The sequence below is a fragment of the Penaeus monodon genome, chromosome 41 (genome assembly GCF_015228065.2).
Source record: "Penaeus monodon isolate SGIC_2016 chromosome 41, NSTDA_Pmon_1, whole genome shotgun sequence".
In the NCBI taxonomy this organism is placed as follows: domain Eukaryota; kingdom Metazoa; phylum Arthropoda; class Malacostraca; order Decapoda; family Penaeidae; genus Penaeus; species Penaeus monodon.
The window spans coordinates 31,998,355-32,018,354 of NC_051426.1; the positions used below are offsets into that span (position 1 = coordinate 31,998,355).

Genomic DNA, 20,000 nt, shown 5'->3' on the forward strand with positions numbered 1-20,000 from the left:
CAGACGTAAACTCTTGCTCGTGTCCCAAAGCAGACTTGACTGGCCTAAGTCTCCAGGGCACCTCGACGGGGCAGATCGTGAAGGATGAATATGGCATTCGCATGGACTGCGAAGTTAGTGGTGGCTCAGGAAGTGTTGGGGAGTCAGCAGTGACCCCAGGGCCCTCAGGCATGTCCACCATTACACACCAACCCACTGGACCTCAGCAGGGGCCCCCAGCGTCACAGGTGAGGCCTCAGAGTGCTCTTGGTTGGAAATGGTTTTGGCAGTTTTTTTTTGTTTTTTGTTTTTTTTTTTTCCTACATATTTTACTTTTTGTTTTAATTTTTTTTCCTTTTTTTCTTTTTTGTTTTGCTTTCTTTTCCTTTGTTGTGCCTATTCCTTCTTTGCTTATTCTTTCTGCTTTAAGCTAAAATTCACTTAAGCTTTTAGTTCTAACGAGCAGAATAATGATATTTAATTGAATGTTTTGAAGCTCAGGAAATTGCTTTCGAATTTATTGTTTTTTGCAGTTTGTTTAATCGTGATTCATAAAATATGGTGTTAATTGTAATAGATCTGATGCACCCAAAGGTGAATTATGATTCATTGCCAGTGCATATTGCATGTGGTTCAAGTCTCTAGTAGCAGCATACATTGCTTGAACGATTTCTCAATTGTTATGAAGTAGTTTTTATGAAATACATCCTTAGTTTATGGAAGTTATAAACTATTTAAAGTTGCTGTAGTAGTAATTATATCAATGCAATAAATATGGTTAATCTAAATAAAAACCAAAACGTGAAATAGCAAGGTGCCATTAAATTGCCATAAAGTCGTGTAAAAGAAAATATCTGTTACTTGCCAGCCGACGGGACAGCAGGGTAGCCCCACATCCTCACAGGTGGGATTATTGTTGTCTTTTTGAGCCTGGAATCTGTGTTTTCTCTGTAGCTCTGTTAAGGTCCCTTATATATTGATCTCTTTTCTGATTTTTTTTTTCTTTATAGATGTGTATGTGACTGCAGTGTCATTAGTATTTTTTTTTCTCTCTCTCTCTCCATTTTTCAAGTAGATTGAGAAATACAAAACAAGATCTTATTTTTTGTGTATAAATGTACTTGTATGAAAATAGTATATTGTTAGAATTTTGCTTGGTTGGTTTAATTCCTGATGGAAAGTATTATAAATAGGCAATTTTTTGTTCTATTTTTCCTACCCCTCCTCCTCTTGCAGCTTGTCCTCAGCCTCTTCTTCCTCACCATCCCACAGCTACTTTATATTTAACTCTTAACTTTTATACATATTCTCCTAACTGTTTTGATATCGTAAAAAAAATAAATGTAGTGATATGTATTGACAGAATAATCAAATTGTCTGTGAAAGTTTTCCATTCTTTCTGCCACAGCTATCATAAGTGATGACTGCATTCTGTTAGTTGTGCTGCAAATTTCAGCATAATGGGTCCAAGAATTGAAAATGTTTGTATATATTGTTATGATGGAAGACCTGACCTCGTAGTTTCTTGTGTCAGGGTTATGGAGTAGCCCCATTAATTTTATTTTTTGCCCAGTTGCTATTTATGAGCATAGCATTATTACTGGGAGGAATATTGATTTATTTAACCCGCTCAAAATGAGTGATATCCTGTCACATCATGGCTGGACTGTCACTCATGTAGGGATGATGTCCCATTACACCATGTTGTATGTGGTTAGCCTGCTCTAAGTTGTTTCCTAAAGCCTCTCAAAAATAGGTTGAAAGCCTCTTTCTAGCCTCATTACCAAAATGAGCAAATAACACCAGATGCCATCTAGCAAATAGTGTTCTATGGCACCATAGTAAAAAAAGAAAAAAAGAAAAAAAAAACAATAATTGTGATATCAAATATTGGCTTGTTTTTTGGGGTTGTTGGCACACATTGGCAGTTTCCCCAGATTGCGCCTGGCTCATTCAGTACTTCAGGTTTCATATTAGGTGCCTATTTGCTTGTAGTTCTTTTTCATTTTCCTTCACTTTAAGTGCCTATATCTAATAGTGACACCAAACAAATGGTGTTGCTGTTATAGGAGAAAGAGGATCTCCCTCTGATGAGCTGATGGCACAGGGTGTCACCATGACATCTGCAACTCATTCTCAGTCCACTACAACTAATGGTTGATACAGGCCATCCATGGTCAGAGTTAATTTGCTGTATAGTATTGGAAACTTATTAAATGAAAATGATAGTAACAGAACTGCAACATATGCAACAGAAGCCTGCAGTAGCATTTGCTTCTACTTATTTCCGATATTTAGTCTCATGACATTCATTCACCAGTGGAAAGTCCAGTGATATTTCTATCTGTTTATAATGGACAACTGTAAACAACTGTTGTTCATTTGATCATGAATTATTTTTTACAGGATTCTGTGTTTGTTATCTTTTTTGCTGAAATGTTTGTCAGCTTCTCTTTTCTTCTTCAAAGGCTACCAGTTTGATACCTCTGCCCATGGCAAATATTTGTAACTATGATATAAATTATAAAAGTAACTTCTGTGTCATCTTAGTTATTTAATGTATTATAGTAAATAGAACTACAAATGCAGTGTTCAGCATACAAAGAAAGTGATATACAACAAAGACTCCCTCTTCAGGGTGGTGGCCTTCATCAGACAGTAGTCAGTGCACCGCAACAAACCATCCCACATCATCCACAACAGTCATTCTCCCTACTGTCACCTACAGGTACGTCTTTGTAGGCAATTGCATTATATTTTCTGATGATTATAGTTGTTTCCATATAAGAGCATATCTAGGACTGTTGTAAGGTCATATGTGCATACATATGGCTATGATTATTTTATATAGGATGATTATGTAGCACTATTTTTTTCTCATTATTATAGTAGATTCCAAGTGTGATGAAGATAGGCTTAAGTTGATGTAGATATGAAGGTTCTAATTTCATTATTGATGAATTTTACAGGTAGCACCTCAAGTCACATGTCACAAGGACTTCAGTCCCCCACACCTTCAACCCCAGGGTCACAACAATTCTTCCCTGACACAGTCCAAAGTGAGTTTCAGGATTTTTTTTTACCTCCCTGAACTAATTGTGATCATGTGCTTATATTACATAGTAAAAAATCATGTTTTACAGATTGAAGTATAATTTTGGCTTCACAAGTGCTTTGTCATCAATGAATCAATTTGTAGAATTGTCACCTCCCAGGAGCTGTTGCTCTTCTAGGCATGGCTCATGATTTACTGGTAGAAATAATGCAAAAGCCCCTTCCTCAATGCCCACTGAGTCTAGTCTTCTTGCAAGAGCTTGTGCACTCATGGCTAGATGTTCCTATAATCTGCCACACAGCAACAGTATCTCACGATGAGACATTCCCGTCACCCTGGCCCTCAACCAAATTTTTCATTAACCCCTTAGATCCGATTCCATCACAGCAATCACATGACCCGAAATCCGGGCATTAGGCTTAGGTGAGAGGCCACACTGCCAGGTGCGCAGCTTGTAGCCCAGGCATACGCGAACACTCATATGCGGTGACAAGACTCTATGCCTCCTATTAGCAGTGATTTTTTTGTTTTTCTTCTTCTTCGTCTTCTTCTTCTTCTTCTTCTTCTTCTTCTTCTTCTTCCAAGAGCATATTTGTCATTTTATTTGCATTATACAGAATGTAATAGATTTTTGCACAGGCTCCGTATCATCTCTCTAGGTAGTTCACAACTCAGTGTAAGAAAAATTAAAATCTACAACATTTTGTTTGTGCCATTTTTAAAACTTTTTTGGAATATTCAATTTTCTGTAATTCAATCTGTGCCAATGGTGACAGCGCCAGAAATACAAAGCTGAGTACAGAAATGGCGTTCTCCATGGAGCTGGTGCTCTTCCAGTCTTGGCTTACCGACATTACATTCCACACTCATTTATCGATGTGAATAATGAGTCTAATCACCCACCTGAGAGCTTTATACACTCATTGCAAGTCTTTCCTCTCACCTCGGCCATCAGCCGAAACACTCAACTTTGTGTCACCAGGCCCACAGCCAGATTTTCCTTTGACAACATGTTCACATCACCTGCCCCTCAAGCCAAATTTTTTCATGACATGATGGTTATTTCATGAGGGGTTAAGACACATTCATGTCATCCACCCGTCAGGCAAATTTTCTATGATGTGAAGGAAATGTTTTTGTTATTATTATTGTTATTATTATTATTATTATTATTATTATTGTTGTTGTTGTTGTTGTTGTTATTGTTATTATTATTATTATTATTGGCATTAGTGCCATTATTGTGTTATTATCAGTACTGACAACAAAAAGAAATTAAAGAATTAAAATCCTTCCAAAAATCAAGGAGAAGGGTAATCAAGTGAGATGAGGTAGGGCTAGTAATTGACTCATTGGTGGCTAAGCTTATGTAGATCAAAACTGATAAATTAAAATCATTCCATCCCACTATCTGTGGACTTAGTAGACTTCCTCCTTTCCATGAAATGATAAATGACAAAGTGTGTTTAATTGCATAATTCTGTATCTTCACTAACATTTCTTTATAATTACAGCATCACTGAGTCAGTTGTCTCCACATCTTCAACAACCATCTCAGCCACAACAGCAGCCACAGCAACCTCAGCAACAGCTACAACCACAGCAGCAGCCGTTAGACCAGCAGCAACAATTGCAACAGCAACAGCCGCAGACACAGCAGCAAAATGGGTTTGGTGTATTGGGTAGTGGGACAGGTACCTTACCCTCTCAGTTTGGCCAACCGGCTGCATCACCTCAGCAAGTGCCACAGCATTCTGTCACACCTCACTCAATGTCCTCGCAGCCCAACTGGAGTGGGCAAAACACACTGTCTTATACCCCCAGCATGGTTAACGATCGGCAGAATCCTACCTACTGTAAGTAATGGTGATGGTTACAAGGTGATGTGTAGTGTGTATTTGGTCAGGAAAAATTTCTATTTAGGTCTTGGAAATTTCAAGGCATTCTTTCTGGACTGAATTTAGTTTTGTATATTTCTGTGATGTTCTTATACAAAGCTGTTAAAAGGAAAATATTTAAAGTAGGTCAGGCCTAACTAAATCAGAGAAATGAGAGAATAGTTTTCATAAAACACACTAGCACTAACTTGACAGTTCATTCATCAGTACTCTGCTACATCAAAATATTCACTTGTCATTAGAATTTCATTTGCCACTCACCATGTGATCATTTTGAGTGACTTCATCCTTTGGCATTCCCAGGGGACCAGCAACAAATGGTACAGGACATACCACTCTCTACACAACCTGTACCTGATTTTTGGTGTTCCATTGCGTACTTTGAACTCGACACACAGGTGAGACTGTGGAAATTCAATTAATGGTTATTTTGTTAGCAAGCCCTATTGGACAGAACAAAACTTCCTTGTATCTTTCTTTTTCTGTATTGTCATGTCATGATTGTAATATTTTTTTCTTAAGTCTTTGAGATCTTAAAGTAGTTCTTAGTTTGTTTTCCTAGTAAACTCTTTGTTGTATATTAGCCTGCTGATATTGGAAGTGCTTGTATACAAGCACTTTCTTCTATGGTTATATATATATATATATATATATATATATATATATATATATATATATATATATATATATATATATGTATGTATGTATGTCAAAAGTTCTTTTCAAGGAATATGTAAACACGTAGTCCTAGTATCAGACTCCTGTGATTAAGCACACTCACTTTCACCATAGCCACCTTGTAAAGTTCTCAATACATGTATCTGTAATTTGTATATATATATATATATATATATATATATATATATATATATATATATATATATATATATATATATATATATATATAATATATAATTTTTTTTTTTTTTTTTTTTTTCTTTCTTTTTTTTTTTTTTTTTTCTTCTTTTTTATATAACTTGGTAAAGCATCCCTCAAGTACAAAAACTGTCAATTAACCTTCCTGTATTAGCTGCCAATTTGCTCCCATTCAGTCCCATTTGATCAAATTTGATCAACGTGTTTGTGTTTGTGTTTGTGTTGTGTTGTGTTGTGTTTGTGTTTGTTTTTTGTTTGTTTTTGTGTTTGTGTTTGTTTTTGTGTGTGTGTGTGTGTGTGTGTGTGTGTGTGTTGTGTGTGTGTGTGTGTGTGTGTGTGTGTGTGTGTGTGTGTGTGTGTGTGTGTGTGTGTGTGTGTGAGTGTGTGTGTGTGTGAGGAGAGATTATATTCCTCATAACAGAACGAGTGTAAGCTGAAGGATACCTTAACTCATTGCTGCCGGGTGGTTTCCCGATACGAAAGCCCTCCCTCCTGGGATGTATTGGTGGTGGCCTGGACCCCACAGCCAGACAGTTGTGTCAGCACCATATTGTTTGCAGCATGATTGTACATGCCCCTGGAAAACAGGACCGTTGCACCATGGCACATATACACATGCCTCCCGGAATTGAGTCCAGGCATGCCATTGCATGTATGTACATGCCACCTGGGGGCGAAGGGCTAATAAAAAATTGCTGTGTAGGATCATGCTCTCCTTATTGAATGAACTTTAACTCATAACTTAATTTGTAAAGGGGTTATCTCTCTTTATTATGAAGTAGTAGGAACAAGAACTTGGTGAATTTTGGAGAATGTATATTTGTGGTGCTACAACATACATGTGTATATCCATAGAACCCTAAATAAACAACACATGTCCATATAACATGTTTAGGAGGATGAGCCCATAGATGTTAGGAATAGTCCAACATGGTTTTGTTATATTATTAATATTTATCTTTACACATATATAACTGTCCTAGTGAATAGTCCCCTATGGAATTAATTACTAAGTCTACCTGACCTCTCCTGTTTACACTTTTCCTTGATTTTTTTGGAAAGAAAATGTATCTCTTACTCTTTCTTTTTATTATTATGATTGTAGATAAGTATGATAAAAATGATAATGATAATGATAATAAAAATTATGTTGATAATGGTGATAATAATAAAAGATTTCATTATTATTTTGTTGGTTATAATAGAAATAGAAATAAAAACTACTTCCTGAGAATTCAAGGAGTGGGGTAAATAGATCAGGTCAGGTAGGCTAAGTAGTTGGCTCTTTAGTAAGTATTTATGGAGCCATTCTGTACAAGGAAAATAAAACCAGAGCAAACACTGCAAATATTCCTGCACCCACTCCTGACATCAATAATAGGTGAATGGGAACTTTTAGTTATGTTCTTAATTCCTTGTAACAAGTTCCTCTACTGTTGTTATTTTTCTCATATAAAAGAGGCCTTTTTTCATCATCTGCAGAGTCCCCATAAAGAAAATAGTGTAATTTATAAAGTACTCAATCATTTTATAGCTTAGAAGTTCTGTGTAAATATCCTACTTTTTATAGCCAGTATACTTTGGTCTCTAAAATGACACAAAAGCATCAAAACATCTTCAGAAATCTTGGAAATACAAGGAGGATGCCTTGTATTTCTGATATCAGCATGTTCTTTTTAATAAAAGGACTAATTTTGCTGTCTGCTTGTGTAGTTTTAAAGCAAATGAATAAGGAATATATATATATGTATGTATGTATGTGTGTGTGTGTGTGTGTGTGTGTGTGTGTGTGTGTGAAAACATGAGCATGTGCATGTGTGCACATGTGTGCGTGCTTGTTTGTACGCAGATGTATGAGGTATAGAAATTTTATAGCTTTGATAGTTGTGTTATAATTATCATCATATCATCTGTCTCTCTTGTTTTTAGGTGGGTGAAACTTTTAAAGTCCCATCAAGCTGTCCAACTGTGACTGTGGATGGCTATGTTGACCCTTCAGGTGGAAACCGCTTTTGTCTCGGAGCATTAAGTAATGTACACCGGACAGAGCAGAGTGAGAGAGCAAGGTAAGAGGCTAATCCATTCATCTTTCTTTCTTTCTATGTGTTGAAATATGACATTTCCTTTCAGTAAGAAGAAGGGAGGGTGGGAAGGGAAGATTTACAAAACTGAAAAATTAAACATTTTCAGCCTACTGTATATGTGCATAAAATGCACAACACAAAGTTTTCACATACTGTTTAGTTTCCCTTGGAGAGCATAGTCCAGATGACACAAACCATGCGCAAGTCATCCTTGGTAGTCAGGCTTAGGCAAAAGCTTAGCTAACATGTACACCTTAACCCTTTCCCGACGGGTAGTATTCATAGTGGCCCGGGCCCCGCTGCCGTGGGCTTATATCGTAGCCCTAGCATGTGCGACCACTCATGCCAAATACCAGCATCCCATGCCGTTTCTTCGTAATACTACAAAGATATGTTGTATTTTCAGTTTTCATTATTTTCTAAAGTCTCTACTTGCCAAATTTCCTGATAAATTGAGAATGAAGGGTATTTTTGTTGTTATATAGACTCCATAGTTGATCATTATTCGGTCTATAGTCTGAATAAAATAAGCAGTTTTTTTTTTTTTTTTTTTTTTTTTTTTTTTTTTTTTTTTTTTTTTTTTTTTTTTTTTTGCATACTAAAAATGAGAGTGTTAAAAACAACTCAATCACATTTTCAGTGGCAGAAAAATAATATTTTGCCGTGATTGTAACAAAAAAATAACTCATGGCATCTCCATACATACACTATGGCATGTACATACATGCCCCCGGCAGATAGTCCCGCCATGCCATGGCATGTGCGTACATGCCACCCGTCAGGAATGGGTTAACATGTATGCTAACACAGAAAGAACAACAATAACAGTGAGGTTAGTTTTCCTTTATGCTCTGCTCACATTTTAGTTATGATAACAAAATTGAAGTAACAAAATATCAGTATAATATTCCTGCATCAACTGTAAGAGATATAATCGTGAGAACTTCACAGAGGTTGTTTTACTATCATCTTTGCCACTCAGGTCCTTGCCTTAATTTATATTGCTGAACACAGCCAACTAAACCAGTTACTTTGAGGTCCCCAGATAAAGGTGACAGTGTTGGGTAGTGGAGAAGCACAGGCACACTGAAAAGAGAATCACTACAACATTGCAATAACAGAAACTTACAACATTGACAAGGAAACACTACAATAAAGATAAGGGAAATCCTATAACAGTGAAAGGAGAAACACTACAACTGATTAAACTGTTGTGAACTGTAATTGACATGAAATTTGTCCTCAAGTATAGGTTGACACACAATGTTTTTGGGCAAGGGTTGGAAATATATTAATGATATTATTGACTGATTATTAAGCCTCAATGTGTGTGTGTTTCACCCAGGAAATGTCAATCTTATATTGAAATATATTGAAATTTGTGATTATCAAAGGATAATTACCAGTATAAGAAAGAATGGAAGGAAGGGTGCTTATAGTGACTCTTGATTCAGTAGGTGGTAATGCATTGCAACGAGTGGGCTTCAAAAAGTTTATGGAAAAAGGACTATGAAAAAATAGTTTCATCTATGATGTTTATTTTTAAACATATGCTCCATTAAGGTCAGTACACTTCTGCAAACATTGATACCAGCCTTTAAGTCCGTCTGAGTAAAACTGAGGGTCATGGGATCTGAACCATTGAAAATTGGAACCGATGGAAAATTGGTATCTTTCAATTATTTTTTAAGTTTGGAAACCAAAAGAGGTTGGATGGGATATCGGATAACTTCCCATCAAAATTCACACAGCACAACTCTTGTATGCCGAACACCATGAGCAGGTGCATTGTCACGGTGGAAGAGAAAGCATTGATGCAGCTTTTCAGGGCATTTTTCTGAGGGTTTTTTTTTTTTTTTTTACACATACATAATTAGCAGATGTAATTGTTTTCCTGTTCTCAAGGAAGTCAACCATGCAAATCCCCTCTGCATCCCAGAAGACAGTGGCCATGACCTTTCCTCTTGAATGCACAGGGCCATGACCTTCCCTCTTGAATGCTCAGATTTTGCTTTGACTGGTCCACTTCCACCTGGGCAGCCACTGCTTTGCTTGAATTTTGTCCTTGGGATCATAGTGATAGAGCCTTGTTTCATCCTTTGTCACAATTCTCTGCAGAAAAGCTTCAGAGTCCTCATTCCACTTGTTCAAAATTTCCATTGAAAGATCTACCCTTGTTTGCTGCTGATCTTGGTGCAACAGACAAGGGACCAATTGAGCAGAAAGCTTGCCCCAAACTCTCCTCCAGAATTGTGTGTGCAGAACCCACAGAGATGTTGAGTATGTCTGTTACTGTTTTAGTGGTTATTTGTCTATCCTTTTCAGTCATGCCGTAAACAGCATCAATGTTTACCTCACAAATTGATGTTGATGGCCTGCCACTGTGGGGCTCACATTCAATTTCATTTCTTCTTCTTCTGAACTGACTTATCCATTTGTAGGTTGTTGATTTCTTTGGGGCATTGTCATCATAAACTTGTTCCAGAGCGCCAATGATTTGGCTTCCTAACCGAGTTTCACTATGAATTTAATGTTTGTCCTGGCCTTGATTTTGGTGGATTCCATGTTGCTTGAATGGTGCCTGACTTGCAATGGACAGTAAAGTGTTATTACCTGCGTTTAAGGGTTTATGTTTGAACACGTTATAACATGTTGGCACAAGAATTTTCAGGGGCATTGAAATCAATATCCATATGATTTTTAGGTATGGACTTATTCCACAAACTTTTTGAAGCCTCCTTTTATTCTGCAGGGTGTATGTAGAATGTACAATTTGTAAAAAAAAAACAATGTATTGTTGAAATTTCAATACAAATGCCCACCAGAAATTCCAGTTCCTCATTTTCTGAGGTTTCTGTCATATGCAGATAAAATCCCAGAATTCTCGACAACACTACAAATTCAGTCTTTTCAGTGCTCATAAAATTATAAAAGATGTAATTTGGATGTTACAGAACAAGATAAACCTAAATTTTCTTAAAGTAATTTCGTATTGTTCTTTTTACACACATTCTAAAGCAATGTAGGAACTAAAAAGGACATCCTCATATAATCAAAGTAGAGGAACATGATATAGCATGAAGACAAAAAAAGAAAGAACTTCATACCTCTATGTAAATAATTTTGCAATGATTTTATTACATCCCCCAATCCTTTGCCTGTTGTTGTCGTGGGGGGGCTTAGGAGGCAAGGACTGGGACCCAATGCTGGGGATCTTCCTTACCTTGGGCCTCAGCCCTCAACTCAACTAATTTTGCATGGTCTTTTTCCCCTCCTGTTTTTTTGTTTGTCCCTTCTACATATCCACATCCTAAGGTGTGAGAGCCATGATGAAAGGGTGTGCCAGCTCTGAATGGCCTGAGGGAGCCATGACCATGGTATTCCTCTACTTTAGTTGTCTAGCCCTTACCCCTCAAGGGGACCCCGAGGGGTTGACTGTTTCTCTCCCCTTCATACTCTAGGCTTACATTGGCCAATATGAAGATGTTATACCCTTGTTAGGGGTAATGAGGCTTGCCCCTTCATCAGATAGTCCCACCAACTTAAACTCCCCCAGTTCCCCGACCCCAGGCTCTCCTTTGACCACGACTCCGGACCCTACAACTGCTACCCCCTCCTCAATGCCCACTAATACATTATCCACCCAAGTCAACACTGGAGCTCCAGGAGACATTTCAACTTCATCACCCCTACCTCCACAACCTTCTTCATCAATCAACCCAGTCTCCCTTATTGCTACTTTACAGCCTTATTGTCCGCCTCTCCATAATAATACCTCCCTCAACACTATTCCCTCTTCCACACGTCCCTGTCCTTCTACCACCCCCATCTCTACAAATATCTTAAATATTCTATTTAGCCCAGCCAAATGGGACCAATTTTTTGTGATCCCCCCACAGCTCCTTTCTGTGACAACACTCTTCTCTTTCAGCAATGTCTCCAAAAACAAGTAGGCAAAGTCTCATTCCGTAGCCGACCCGATCGTTCATGTCTCATCGCAGTCACATCTGAAAATCAAGCTATAACATTATCAGCTCTAACTGATCTCTCTGGCAACCCCATTCCTGCAGAACCTCATCCAACCCTCAATGCTTGTACCAGAACTGTCTCTATCTCCCAAGCAGACTGCCCTATTTATAACAAAAATTGGTCAGACTGGAGAAGACTTACTCGCCTGCCTCATGGACTATGATGCGATATCAGTACAGTGCTACTCCATTCCTCCTAAAGGTCATTGTAAGAACCCTACCAACATTGCCAAAATTACTCTCCATAGACATGACTTTCCCTTTAATGTTTACATTGGTGGAGAATCCCTCCCTGTTCGACCATATCAACCTCCTCCACATTAGTGTCAAAATTGTTGGCGTTTAGGACATCCTGCTAAACACTGCTGTTCCACAGCCTGAAACCCTCTATATGCCCAACCTGGTTACAACTGATCAAACTGCTATGCACAGTCATGCACATGTGCCAACTGTGGCAACCCCCATAATGTATTTTATGGGGCTGCCTCATCTACAAGATTAAGTCTAAAGTAACAACTCTCAGATTCAGACTTGGTCTCACTCTGCATGAAGCCAGACAGGAATCACGTCAGCGAGGTTATCTCTTACTCCCTACTCCAGTAATGTAACTCCTCTGCCCCTCCCCCTCCCTCTCAAGATATTCCTACACCCTCCGCTATATTTATCCCTCCTACATCTTACTTCCCCTCTTCTATCTCCTATTTTCCTCAGTCAAATTCTTTTGCCATTCTAAACCTAGACGCCCTAATCTCTACTGCAGCCTCCTACTCCCTCCCAACACAGCCCATCCCCCCTAGCTCCAGCTCCACCTACTTTAACCCTCCCTCGATCCCCTCTATCCCTTCCACTCCTTCCCTTCCACTCCCTCCTGGATATATACGTGAATCCCTTATGTCACAACTATGCCCTTCCCCAGATCCTCCACCTCCTGATACCCCACCTGATACAACACCACCTTCCCCCTCTCACTCCTTATCTCACCCCCAAGTTCCTTCCCTTTCAAATTCTCCAACATGTACTGTAACCATTATCACTCATTGCTCAACTAAAGTATAGCTCTCCTACATTGGAATATTTGCAGTTTCCATATTCATAGACCTGACCTTTGTCGTATCCTTTCTTCATATAATCCATCCATTATCTGCCTCCAAGAGACTTTTCTTACACATCCTCCTATACCAATCCCCAACTACCATTTTGTCTCTTCTTCCCACTCCCTTTATGTCTTGTCTATACTTATCCATCAGAAAACACCTTATGTCATACCTCTCTTCAGTCTACTTCTCCACTCCCCATCCATTGACTTAGTTGCCTTTGAAAATCTAATTTCCCAACTCCAGTCACCTTTCCTCATAGATGGTGATTTTAACTGCTGCTACACTCTTTGGGGTGATTCTATCACCAACTCCCATGGCTGATCCCTAGAACGCTTCCTCTTCACAACTGACATTATTCTTAATTCAGATAACCCCTCACACTTTGACATATGTATGCAATTTTTTTCATGTATTGATCTCTCTATGCTCCCCTTAGATTTAGACTTCCATTGGTCAGTTCTAGACCACTTTCCCTCTATAACCACTTTCCAGTTCTCCTTTCTCTTACTTCATATGTACCACTTCCTAACTCCCCACACTGGTGCTGTAATAGAGCTGACTGGTATACTTTCACTTCACTCTCTGCTATTCCTACCCCTCCATCCCCCATCTCGTCCATTTCAGATATGATACAATGTTTCAAACTACAGTCCTAAGAGCTGCCTATACAGTCAGTCCTCCAAAAAGACGGACTGTATATAGATCTTATACCTCTAAATGTGTTCCATGGAAGAATTCCAATTGCACTAAAGTGCTTCGCTTAAAACGTGCAGCCTGGAACAGTTACCACTACAAAGGAGGCACCCCTAATCAACTATCAGCCCTTATCTCCTTTAAAAGAGCATCTGTCTGTTGTCACCGTACAATCTGGAACAGTAAAACAAATAGCTGGGGAAATTAGATTTCCTCAATTATATCATCTACATCTATCTCAACTGTTTGGCACCAGATCTATAAATTATCAGGCAAACATCTAGCTCCCATCCTCCATATTCGAGATACTCTCATCTCTGATCCTCTCCAAGTCACTAATGAACTAGGTGACTGTTTCAGCCAGGTCAGTAGTTGTTCTCACTTTTCGCCACACTTCTCTTCTATTAAGACCATCAGGGAGTGTACCACCATCATCTTCACCCTATCCTCTGTTGAGTCCTATAATGCTCCTTTTTCTTCCTCTGAACTCAGTGCTGCCTTACAGCCATGCCACAACACTTAAGAAGGCCTGACGGTATTCACTATGTATGCCCGGACACCTTCCATCTTCCTCTCTATCCTTCTTATTAACTATTTTCAACCACTTAGGATGTCAGGAAACTTTCTTTCCCATTGGCAAGAAGCTCTTATCCTCCCCTTCTTGAAACCCAATAAATTGGGTACCCTCCCTCAAGATTATCGCCCTATCACTCTAACTAGCTGCTTCTGCAAACAACTAGAGCAAATGGTTAACTTCCGCTTAATGTGGCGTCTTGAATCTCACAGTCTTCTCTCTCCTTTCCAGTATATTACATCTGCATTTGCATGCAATGAATCCATATTCTTGGACCTAGAAAAAGCATATGATACTTCGTGGCGGTACCATATTTTCCAAAATTTGTCCTCCCTAGGCATACATGGAAATATGGGTGTCTATATAGAGTCTTTCCTCCCCAAATGCGCTTTCCAGGTCAAAATTGCCTCTTCAATATCATCATTTCCTCAGTTCAAAGGTATCCCAGCACCACTTTATTCCTCCTTACCATTAATGACATTGTCTCAGTTTTACTACTAGGAGCCTGATCATCACTATATGTTGATGGTTTAACTATCTTTGCCTCTGGCACTTCGATACCAAATCTCCACCAGTTCCTTCAATCTGCAGTATCTTCCTGGGCCACTAACCATGGCTTCCACTTTTCTAACTCCAAATCTTTCTCCATCCTTTTCTCTCACACACATGTAGGTCCCCAACCTCCACTCTTCTTATATGGCACTCCACTCCAATACCGTTCCTCTGGCAAATTCCTTGGCGTTATTTTTGACTCCAAATTGTCAAGGCGAGACCATATCTTTTACATTAAAGAAAAAGCTTGCTGCCACCTCCGAATCAGACAAACTCTGTCCCATATATCCTAGGGCTCAGATCACAGAACTCTCCTCCATCTTCATGTTATCTTGATTCTCACCACTGCCAATTATGAATGCAATATTTACTCCTCTGCCTCAATCTTTTTCCTTGCTCATCTTGATACAGTCCACCACTGCAGTCTTTGCTTAGCTCTAGGCACCTTCTGCTCCTCTCCAGTTGAGAGCCTGTACACTGAATCAGGCATGTCATCTCGCTCGACACTCTGATGCTATGCTCAATTCCCCCAACTTTCCGTCGCCAAACTAACTATCCCACAATCCCTGCTTCCTACCTTTGCTTCTTCTCCACATTTACCTACTCCTTTCTCTATTCACATGGATACCCTCCTCTCCCATCACCCTTTCCTCCATCTCTGACCTCTTCCATTTTCTGTCCACTCTGTCCCTCCATGGCTTAAACCTTACCTCCGAATTTGCTCCTCTGCTTTCCCTGACCCACCCAAATCAGATATCCCTCCTGCTGTCCTTTCACCCATTTCCTTGACCATGTCTCCATTTATTCCTCCAGTATTCATGTTTACACTAAATTCACCAGTGCTGGTTTTGCACTTTCAAATACCCCCTCCCTCCTGAATCCAGTGTTCTTACTACAGTACTATACACACTCCTTTTTACCTTAAAACACATACTGCCTTCTTCCTCTTTCACTATTTTTACTGACTCCCATAACTCATTAACTCTCATAAAGTCAATGCACTCACCCAACTCCCTTGTCTGTAAAATCTAGAACTGGTTGTTCTACCTGTCCAAACACCATAAAATTATCAGATTTTGCTGGATGCCCAGCCATGTTAGAATCCCCGGCAATGAACAGGCAGATACTCTAGCAAGTTACGCTGCTGTGCCACATCACACCAACCACGTTTCTCAATATTCCAGCCACAGATTATTACCCCCACTTAAGACCTTCTTGTATAATCAATGGCAATCTTTCAGGTGAAGTCTTCGCACTAATAAATTACATGCTGTAAAACTATCAGTTTCCTCCTGGTCAGCTCTATTTCATTGGAACAGACTTTGGGAGATGGCTTTCGACCACTTGCGTATTGACTACACCCGTCTTAACATATTCCTATCTGATGTCACGTTCTGATCCACCCCTATGTTCCCAACGTAATGTCCCTCTTTCAGTTCCACACATTCTGTTGTCTTGTCCATGCTTTGATGCAGCCCATACCTGTGCTTTCCCCCACCTATCCTCCCTTCACTTACCTCCCAACCTGTCAGACATCCAGAATTTCACACTTTCTGCTTTTACAACTTGTTCTCCTTCCTCAGAGGAATACATATCCTTCACTTGATCTAATCTCCTTACCTAACCCTACCTTAACTCATGCACTCATCAACTCCTTTACCCATCTTTAACCTTTTCAATATTCATCTAGATAATTGATGTATAGCAACTACCTACTTATTCAACCGCCCTTCACTACCCTATACTGTACCTTCCTATAGTGGTACATGACCTTAGATGTCTAGCACATTTATTTTGTTTTTAACCATTAACCATTTATTACACATAGTCTAAAGCAATGGATGACCTAGTATGGATACCATACTACAGATTTAACCCATTGGATCCGGTTGTGTCACAGCAATCACATTGCAAAAAATCTGGGCATTAGGCTTACATGATTGGCCACTCTGCTTGTAGGCCATGTGCACACGAACACACGTGTGCAGCAGCAAGACTCTATGCCTCCTGTTTGCAAAGTAAAGCATATTTTAGCTTTTTGTCTGTTTTCCAATGTCCGTATTTGCCATTTGATTTGCATTATCCAGATGGTAATTTTTTTTTTTTTTTCTTTGCACAGACTCCAATCATCTCTCAAGGTAGTCTACAGCTCAGTGCAAGAAATATAAAACTATGTAATACAACATTACTTTTGTCTTCTTCTTTCTTTCTTTCTTTTTTTTACTGCTCATGGCACCAGGAATATATGCTGAGCATGTAAATGACATCCTCTCATTCCACACTCATACACTGATGGTAATAATGCAAAATCACCAAATGAATAAATTAAACCTCCCAATAGGTTTGTGCATTCGTGGCAGGTCTTTTTCTTCATCCTGGCCTTCAGCCAAAATACTCGCAGTGGCAGGTTCATTCCAGCCTACAGCCAGATTTTTTCATGACGTTGATGGTCACATCACCCGGATCCAACAGGTTAATCTATGACAACCTTAATAACCTGAAAAGGTAGACTGTGTAAATTGTAAAGCATGGAGAAACGGTAAAAAGTGAATTATACAAAACATTCTGTATTACAAAAAAAAAAAGAGAAGAAAAAAAAGAATGGTGGATGAGACAGAGACAAGTTGTAAGACGCAATAGAAGGGTCTAGAAAGCTTTACATCAAAAAAATGTCCTTATCCCCACAACCACTTACTGTATGTCACACCTCATCTGCAGTGAGTTAAAGAAGCATTAAAACTTGGAAAAGATAAACACCTAAATGAAGAAAAAAGAAACAAGCATTGATAAAGGAAACACCACAATAAATATAAGAAAAACAGAAATGTTAAGGATATGAACTGTACAACTTTGATAAGAGAAGAGTTGCAACATTGATAGGAAACCACTACATTAGCTTGATTGTCTTTTATCTTCTTATTGTTATTTCATAAAACTATAGATTAAGTATCATGAAGGTGAAAGCCTAAGCTGTAAATTAAAAATGGTCCTCAGACCATGAATAGCCTAAAATTCTTTCTATGATTGGCAAAATTGCATATGAGGAATCACTCACAGGTTGCAAAATCATGGTTTGGAAGGGTATACTACAACAAAATATGGCAAGGGAAGATGATTAAACCATTCATAAACCTTTACAGATTGCATATTGGCAAAGGTGTTCAGTTAGACTTGAGAGGTGAAGGAGACGTCTGGTTACGCTGCTTGAGTGACCACAGTGTATTCGTCCAGAGTTATTACCTAGATCGAGAAGCAGGTCGCTCTCCGGGGGATGCTGTACACAAGATCTATCCTTGTGCTTGCATTAAGGTATGGTTTCTAGGGTTTTATTTGAGTTATTTGTATTGGAAGTACAATATAGTTTGTTTTATCAATTGACTAGTAGTCTTGTCCTTGATAGGGGATGTTTGTTTTTCACTCACTCAATAATTGTCTCTGATAGTGACTTGTGTATTCTTCATAAGGTTTGTTAAATTCTCCATTTGTGGTTACTCAATATTGTGATTAACTCTTTCTTGGTAAAGCAGTATCTGACCAGTATCAAGTCGAATTGAATGGGTGCTGTCAGAAAGTACTTATGATATTGTAAGAATGAAAATATTAACATTCATATCATGTATTTTCTTAATTTTGAAGATATTTTAATTAATGTGCCTTTTTTTTTTTTCTTTTTTCTTTTTTTTTTTTTTGAAAAAATAGTCAAAGATTCCTTAACTAATACAGTTAATGTTGCAGGTGTTTGACCTTCGTCAGTGTCATCGCCAGATGCAGACTCAAGCTGCAACTGCTCAAGCTGCAGCTGCTGCACAAGCTGCGGCTGTAGCTGGCCAGATATCAGGTCCTGCAGCTGTTGGTGGGCTCTCTGCTGGTGAGACTCTTATACTTTAATAGTTTAAATTTTTATTAGAAAAAAAAAAAAAAAATAATAATAATAATGTGCACAGGTTTTCAAGAACTTTATAATGAACCATATTTATTGTCATCTTTTTCCTTAACCAGTTGGATCTGGGTGTCTCATAGCCTACACCTAGACCACAATTCAGGCACTAGACTTAGTCGAGTGGTCAAACTCTTCCCGATGTGTGTTGTAGGCTCAGGTCATACGAACATTATCAAAACTTTACCTCCTCTTTGCAATGTTACTATGTTGCAATGTCTTTTTCTGCATAAGTGTATCATGATTGTAATAGACTGTTTTCCTTGAGCAGAAACCATATTACCTCTGTTGGTAGTCTATAACTTTGTGCAGTAACAATTGTAATAAGTAATATTGTGTTGTCTTTTTTTGTTTGTTAATTTCTCTGTAACACACCCAGTACTGCTGGTCATGGAAGCCAGGAATAGGATCCTGAATGTGGAAATAGTTTCCTCCCTGGAGCCTACACTCTTCCAGCCATGGCTCATGAATAGTACATTCCACTATCATTTACTGGTGGAAATAATGCAAGAGACCCTTCGTAAATGCCTGCTGAATATAATCATCCTCCAAGAGCTTTTTGCGCTCAGGATTAGTCATTCCTATCACACTTGACTCACAGCCAAATTTTTTCATGATGGCACATTCCCATCACCTCACCCTCAACTATATTTTTTCGTGGCATAGCAGTCACATCGTTCAGAATGCAAGGATATGTCCAATTTGTTTGCTGTGTCAGTGCTGGTACTACTGGTGAATATTCCCAGTATCCAGCTTAAGATGTTTTTTTTTTCTGTCATTTTCTCTATCTGTCCCTAAAATATCTGATCAATCTATCCTCAGTATAGCATATTAAATGATATTGGTCAGTAGAAATACAGATCTTCTAATTGGAAGTGATATATGAGCATTTTAACCCTTTGCTGCCAGGTGGGATGTATGTTCATACTATGGCATGCCTGGATTATATTCTGGATGGCATGTGCATACATGACTTGGCATGCCTGGACTATATTCTGGGTGGCATGTGCATACATGCCATGGTGCAGCGGTCCTGTTTTCTGGGGGCATATACGGTCATTCTGCGCACACTTTGGTGCTGACACGATCCCCTAGCAGCAGGCCTGGGCCATTATGAATATAGCCCGGGAGAGAGGGCTTTCATATCGGAAAACCACCCACTGTCTTGGGTGATGGGCTGGGAGGGGAGGTCAGATTGAGGTGGTAGTCCTTATGTATTGTTACATG

General features: G+C 38.9%; 1 protein-coding gene across 4 annotated transcripts in view; it reads left to right on the forward strand.

The window, feature by feature from the left end:
* The window catches only part of LOC119598651 (mothers against decapentaplegic homolog 4-like), a 45,285-nt gene that overhangs the window by 23,600 nt on the left and 1,685 nt on the right, over positions 1-20,000 (forward strand). Inside the window, exons 5-13 of one of the 4 annotated variants that reach the window (XM_037948353.1) lie at positions 34-227; positions 848-883; positions 2,617-2,707; positions 2,949-3,038; positions 4,549-4,890; positions 5,236-5,330; positions 7,738-7,874; positions 17,977-18,145; positions 18,572-18,704. In XM_037948353.1, the coding sequence (XP_037804281.1) occupies positions 34-227; positions 848-883; positions 2,617-2,707; positions 2,949-3,038; positions 4,549-4,890; positions 5,236-5,330; positions 7,738-7,874; positions 17,977-18,145; positions 18,572-18,704 (1,287 nt within the window). Of the gene's footprint in view, positions 1-30; positions 228-847; positions 884-2,616; positions 2,708-2,948; positions 3,039-4,548; positions 4,891-5,235; positions 5,331-7,737; positions 7,875-17,976; positions 18,146-18,571; positions 18,705-20,000 lie in introns of all 4 variants that reach the window. The other 3 variants (XM_037948356.1, XM_037948354.1, XM_037948355.1) reach the window with 3 other exon arrangements.